Source organism: Oncorhynchus keta, chromosome 7 (assembly GCF_023373465.1).
Source record: "Oncorhynchus keta strain PuntledgeMale-10-30-2019 chromosome 7, Oket_V2, whole genome shotgun sequence".
NCBI classification, from domain to species: Eukaryota; Metazoa; Chordata; class Actinopteri; order Salmoniformes; family Salmonidae; genus Oncorhynchus; species Oncorhynchus keta.
Genome location: NC_068427.1, coordinates 40,639,206 through 40,645,656, shown reverse-complemented (window position 1 = coordinate 40,645,656; position 6,451 = coordinate 40,639,206). Strand labels below are relative to the sequence as shown.

Here is a 6,451-nt window from a genome sequence, read left to right as displayed (position 1 = left end):
AGGGAAACGAATTGTTCTCACTTTATGATAGAACATTCAGATTTGTGGGGCTCTAGACCATAATTATTAAGATTTTCTTGTGATCATAACAAAACTACACATTTTGCTCAAATAGAGATATGATTAAAATGTGTTTTCTTCAAAAAGATTGGCCTGGCTGAGAATAGAACATTCAAACAATGACCTCTAGTGACCATAGTTGGAACAGCCCCTTAGTCAGCAGAGTGCAGGTAGCATCTATTCAAATGTCATGTAATCTGTGTGAAAAATTCTGTTTTGGCAACATTAAATGATCATGACCAGACTGTGTAGCTAAAGAGACCGCCATTGGAGTTTAGGACTTAGAAACACCCACACATAGACATTCTGAAAAGTAATCTATAGAAGCTTGTATCCACGAAGGAAAACTGGATACAGAAAGTGCTGTGCTAGGTACCAGTACTTTTAGCCATGAAGAGATCCCTCTATTCACACACACACACACACACACACACACACACACACACACACACACACACACACACACACACACACACACACACACACACACACACACACACACACACACACACACACACACACACACACACACACACACACACACACACACACACAAATCTGGTATCACTCATAGCACTGGGCTAGGTTCGTGTGCTTAAAAGTAAACAAAACTGTAGCCAGAGTGACAAATATAACAAATGAGATGCCAATCATTGGAAAGTTATAATACAAATGTAATCACTTGTTCTATAATTTCTCATGTTCGCCATTAATCCATTTTATTTCACCTTCATTTAACCAGGATGGCCAGTTGAGAACAAGTTCTTATTTACAACTGCGACCAGATAAAGCAAAGCAGTGTGACAAAATCAAACAACACAGTTGAGAAGCGTACAGTCAATAACACAATCAAGACAGATAAGTAGTAGCACATCTTAGAGTGTCCCGTTTCAAAGGGAACACAGTGTAGTCTCAGTCAGCGATCGGTAGCTAGTCCTCCGACTTGCAGGCCAGCAGGAAGAAATACCTTATTCCAACCACAAGCTCAGTCTCTGGGGAGGTCACCCCCATCACAGCCAACAGTCTGCAGAGGAGAGAGGGAACGAGAGAGGGGGAGAGATGGATGCGAGATTTAACATGAAATGTTACCTTTACGTTTTTGACCAGCATCAACTAGGGATTGTGTCAGAGACCAACCTGTGGGTGATGTCAGTTGACAGTCTGCTGGCTTCCTCTGGGTCTTTCTTTAGTAGAGCCTGGTAGCTGGAAAAGGACTCTATCATACCCATGTAGTTGGACAGAGTCATGGACTTCTTCACCCACATACACTCCTGCCTAACAACACAGCATTAGCATTACCTTAAAGTATACCCAACCCATCTTGTACATCAAATCAAACACTTCTTGTAAGTACATAGGTAATAGCAACGAGGGCAGTGGATGTATCCGAGCCTCACCACTCTTTCTCTGTGTAGGGGATGGAACCGTAGCACTGTTTGTAAAGAGCAACAGAGCAAGGGCCCAGGCAGGGGTTACGATAGGGCAGGAGTGCAGCATAAAACTGATGAGATAGAATAAATAAAAAATACAAATGTTGAAAAAACAAACATGTACGCGATCGACTTATGTGTTTGTATAATACATGTCTATTCTATTTGATAACGTTTCCAGACCTCTTTGCAGACTGTGTTGAGTGTGTGGGAGCAGTCTCCATAGTCAAGCTCCATATCCATGGTGTAGTTGAGTAGGGCCAGGCAACCTTTAGCCTTCAGGATCCTGTGGGCTTCCTGGAGGAACCGCGGCCGGTCAAACCAGTGGAAGGCAGACATGGCCGTCACCAGGTCCACTGAGCTGTCTGCAAACGGCAGCTCCTCAGCCTGGCACTGTCTAAACAGAGACACAGAGACGTGAGACATACTGACACAGGGATACATACATATAAACACAAGGTCATGTTGTAATTTAAAGATATCCGACAGAATGGTACCAGATCAGTTAGTGCTGTTTTGCCAACTCCTAAGATTATTGTCACAATAGGAGTTGACAGAAATTCACTAACAAATCTGGAACCAGACTAGAATTCACACACAATGTTGTGTTTTGGTTTGGTTCCATGGATAGGACTCCCTTCATTCAGTCCTAACTGGGAACATCTACTGTACGTGTAGATGTGTTCCAGAACAGTATTAGTAGCTGTAGCTTCTTTGTTTGCTCACTAGAGGGAGAAATGCATGAGTTTGAGCAGACAAGGGTCCCATTGTCTGTCTTGGCCCTTGGCCTAATTTCACCGTGTCCCCTTCAACAAAGGACTCTAACCCTATCGTTCCTTCTCCCATCACACTGGTTTAGTTAAGCAATAAGGCACAAGGGGGTGTGTTATGTGCCCAAAATAACACAGCTAAGGACTGTTCTTAAGCGCGACACAACGCAGAGTGCCTGGATACAGCCCTTAGCTGTGGTATATTGGCCATATACCAAAAACCCCTGAGGTGCCTTATTGCTATTATAAACTGGTTACCAACGCAATTAGAGCCGTGTTTTATCATACCCGTTGTGTACGGTCTGATATACCACGGCTGTCAGCCAATCAGCATTCATGAACCACTCAGTTTATTATCTGCATTATACTAGGACTCTTGTTAGATCTCAGAGAAATGCCCCATAAATAAATACATCTGTACATAAAATCTACCCCCTACACTACCCTATAAATACTACTTATACCAAAACTCATTCTGTGACTATAATGAGTTTGAATCAGAGGGTTTGAATCAGTGTCGGTGTCACTACAATGAAATACAACCCTATCCTCCTCCTGAAGACCTCCACCTCTCTGGGGCTCTGACCTGTAGGAGATGTTAGGGGCGGTGGTGTGCTCCTGGGCCACCTCCAACTGGGCAGGGCTGATGTCGGTCCCCACCACTGAGGAGAAGTGAGGGGCCAGGAGCACGGTCCCTTGACCCGACCCACAGCCTACGTCTACTGCCAGGTCACAGGGCTGCACGCCCCTCTGTCAAGACAAGACACATGATCATCACACATAGGTATGAGACATCATTAGTATATGTGACATTTTTTTAAGGCAAGAGACTGTCCAGTTTATTAGTAAAACATTGAAAAGCAGGAATAAAACATGCAGCAATTTAATTCTGTAATTTAATTCTGCACTACTATTTGTCATTGAAAATATTTTACATCCACAGACAGTAACTATATGATTTGAACTCATACTGTACATATTGCATGAAAATAAGAACAAACAAATAGTCTTTTGTATTCTGTGAAACATGTATGTCACTCCTACCTTTTTCTTTAGGAAGGACATGACTTCTTCAATGAGCTGAGCTGAGGGAGAGACCCTGTACTTCCAGTAGGAGGTAGCATGCTCCTTACCTTCAAACAGACGATGGGCCATGCCACTGAGCTACAGCAGAAAACAACAGGAATAGAAGTGTTCTCTTTCACTCAGAAAGATTCCTGCTACTTTACGGCTTTTACTTCAACTCAGGCTCTCTTTCCAGCCTGGTCTCATAGACTAGACGTAACACAGTAAAAGTACATCGGAGACATTCAAATGATAATTGATATGTAACGTTTGGTATGGTTACATAAGACAAGATTACTTAAGGTAAAACCCTCTTAGCTATCCTTTTAACCTAACTCCTAACATTAACCCCTAGCCTAGCCAACATTAGCAACAACAAATTGTAATTTGTAACGTATCATATGAAATTGGTGACGGACATCCACAAATTAATACAGACCATACGAAACATAACATATCATACTAAATTGGCAGCACCCCACACCTCTCTGATTCAGAGGGGTTGGGTTAAATGTGGAAGACACAATTCAGTTGAACGCATTCAGTTGTCAACTGACTAGGTATCCCCCTTTCCCCTAAATGGAGTGTCTCGGATTTATGTACAGAATAATACGAAATGCTCTGAAACCAGGTTGCTCCTTCTCACTGGCGTGTGGTCGCTACATAAACAAATGTGATCACACACACACAAACAAACATACAGATGCACACTCACCTCCGGAAATTCCCTTATTTCACAGGCCCAGTTCTAGGGAAAACAATACGTGTTAGGACAGGCATGTAGGAGAGAGGCCCCGGGATAGAGAAAGGAAGGGGCATGGGCAGTGGCTTCATGGGGATGTGGGTTGTTTGGCAATGAGGCCTTTTAAGAAGGGGGCCAGGGTTACATGGGTTCACAGAAAGCTGTGTGGGGTGTCAGAACTAATAACAAGTCCTGTGGAGATGGAATGGGGGAGGGATCGGAATCTTGTTAGCCAATGAGGTGGCTTTTCAGTGATGATTGGAGGTGGGAAAATACAAAAAAGCCAGTCTCCCTGCTTACTTAGATATTGTACATTCAGATATCTCTCTAAATTTCAAGTTCTTCTCTCAGCAATGTTACATAACCCTGTTGATATATTATGATACAGTTCTCTCAGCAATGTTACATAACCCTGTTGATATATTATGATACAGTTCTTCTCTCAGCTATGTTACATAACCCTGTTGATATATTATGATACAGTTCTTCTCTCAGCAATGTTACATAACCCTGTTGATATATTATGATACAGTTCTTCTCTCAGCTATGTTATATATTATGATACAGTTCTTCTCTCAGCTACCCTGTTGATATATTATGATACAGTTCTTCTCTCAGCTATGTTACATAACCCTGTTGATATATTATGATACAGTTCTTCTTCTCAGCTATGTTACATAACCCTGTTGATATATTATGATTTTACCCCTGTTGAGTTCTTCTCTCAGCTATGTTACATAACCCTGTTGATATATTATGATACAGTTCTTCTCTCAGCTATGTTACATAACCCTGTTGATATATTATGATACAGTTCTTCTCTCAGCTATGTTACATAACCCTGTTGATATATTATGATACAGTTCTTCTCTCAGCTATGTTACATAACCCTGTTGATATATTATGATACAGTTCTTCTCTCAGCTATGTTACATAACCCTGTTGATATATTATGATACAGTTCTTCTCTCAGCTATGTTACATAACCCTGTTGATATATTATGATACATTTGATTGACCCCATATTGAAAAGGAAGTAACAGAAAATCCGGACAAGTTTTTGAAGTTTGATAATATACAGCAGTTTCAGATGTGTCTATATGCATACATGATTCATTGCGCCGGAGAAGATGGCAGATGTTTCACGTGGCCCCAGCCGATTGTGTTTTTTTGTTCACTTATTTGCATTGTTTGTAACTTATTTTTGTACTTATTTTGTACATAATGTTGCCGCTACCGTCTCTTATAACCGAAAATCACTCATAGACATCAGGACTGCGATTACTCACCACGGACTAGCAGAATCTTCTTTTTCAATTCATGACACTGGCGAGCCCCGATGCGAAGGATACGCTACTTCCTCGGGAACAGGCCCCGATCCCCGTGATCTGCTTGAAGAGGAGGCGCAGAAAGTGGGGTCCGGCTGCCTTCTGAGAATTTGCAGGCGATCGAATAAACCCCCACTTCCATCCATTCTGCTTGCAAACGTGCAATCTTTGGACAATAACATTGCTGACTTACGAGGAAGATTAAACTACCAACGGGACATTAAAACTGTAACATCTTATGCTTCACGGAGTCGTGGCTGTACGACGACACCTTCAACATACAGCTGGCTGGTAATACGATGTGCCGGCAGGATAGAACAGCGGCATCGTTGATCCAAGATGGCGTAGCAGTCAGACGTATTTGTCCTTTGTCTTGTCGTGTCCCATGTATATATATTTTGTATATTTTTTTCACCTGGTTTAAATGCTATTTCTAGAGACAATATCTCTTTCATTATCACTATATGCACAGGTTTACCCCCACTGTATTCACATCCTACTATACCCTTGTCTGTACATTATGCCTTGAATATATTCTACCGTGCCCAGAAATTTGCTCCTTTTACTCTCTGTTCTGAACGTACTAGGCGTCCAGTTCTGTTAGCCTTTAGCCGTACCCTTATCCAACTCCTTCTCTGTTCCTCTGGTGATGTAGAGGTTAATCCAGGCCCTACAGTGTCTACCTCCACTCCCATCCCCCAGACTCTCTCATTTGTTGACTTCTGCAACCGTAAAAGCCTTGGTTTCATGCATGTTAACATTAGAAGCCTCCTCCCTAAGTTTGTTTTATTCACTGCCCTAGCACACTCCACCAATCCAGATGTCCTAGCCGTGTCTGAATCCTGGCTTAGGAAGACCACCAAAAACCTTGAAATTTCCATTCCTAACTACATTTTCCGACAAGATAGAACTGCCAAAGGGGGCTGTGTTGCAATTTACTGCAAAGATAACCTGCAGAGTTCTGTCTTACTGTCCAGGTCTGTACCCAAACAATTTGAGCTTCTACTTCTAAAAATGTACCTTTCCAGAAACAAGTCCCTCACCGTTGCTGCTTGC

The 6,451-nt window shown here is 42.2% G+C and overlaps 1 protein-coding gene across 1 annotated transcript; it reads right to left on the bottom strand.

Annotated features, from left to right (window-relative positions):
• Positions 1 to 773: 773 nt before the first annotated feature.
• On the bottom strand, positions 774 to 4,176 carry zgc:162780 (uncharacterized protein LOC555377 homolog). Its single transcript, XM_035774250.2, has 7 exons — positions 4,041 to 4,176; positions 3,305 to 3,424; positions 2,847 to 3,010; positions 1,674 to 1,887; positions 1,458 to 1,561; positions 1,198 to 1,335; positions 774 to 1,084 (listed from the first exon to the last, which is right to left on the bottom strand). Exons 2-7 carry the CDS (start codon positions 3,413 to 3,415, stop codon positions 991 to 993), a joined length of 825 nt encoding a protein of 274 aa, XP_035630143.1. The 5' UTR covers positions 3,416 to 3,424; positions 4,041 to 4,176; the 3' UTR covers positions 774 to 990.
• Positions 4,177 to 6,451: the final 2,275 nt, after the last annotated feature.

Excerpts from the sequence above, each read along its gene's own strand:
- zgc:162780 (XM_035774250.2), bottom strand. The coding sequence starts at position 3,415 with ATGGCCCATCGTCTGTTTGAAGGTAAGGAGCATGCTACCTCCTACTGG. Across the intron at positions 3,011-3,304 it reads TGTCCTTCCTAAAGAAAAAG|AGGGGCGTGCAGCCCTGTGA; the intron begins GTAGGAGTGACA and ends TTGTCTTGACAG. Across the intron at positions 1,562-1,673 it reads TCAACACAGTCTGCAAAGAG|TTTTATGCTGCACTCCTGCC; the intron begins GTCTGGAAACGT and ends CTATCTCATCAG.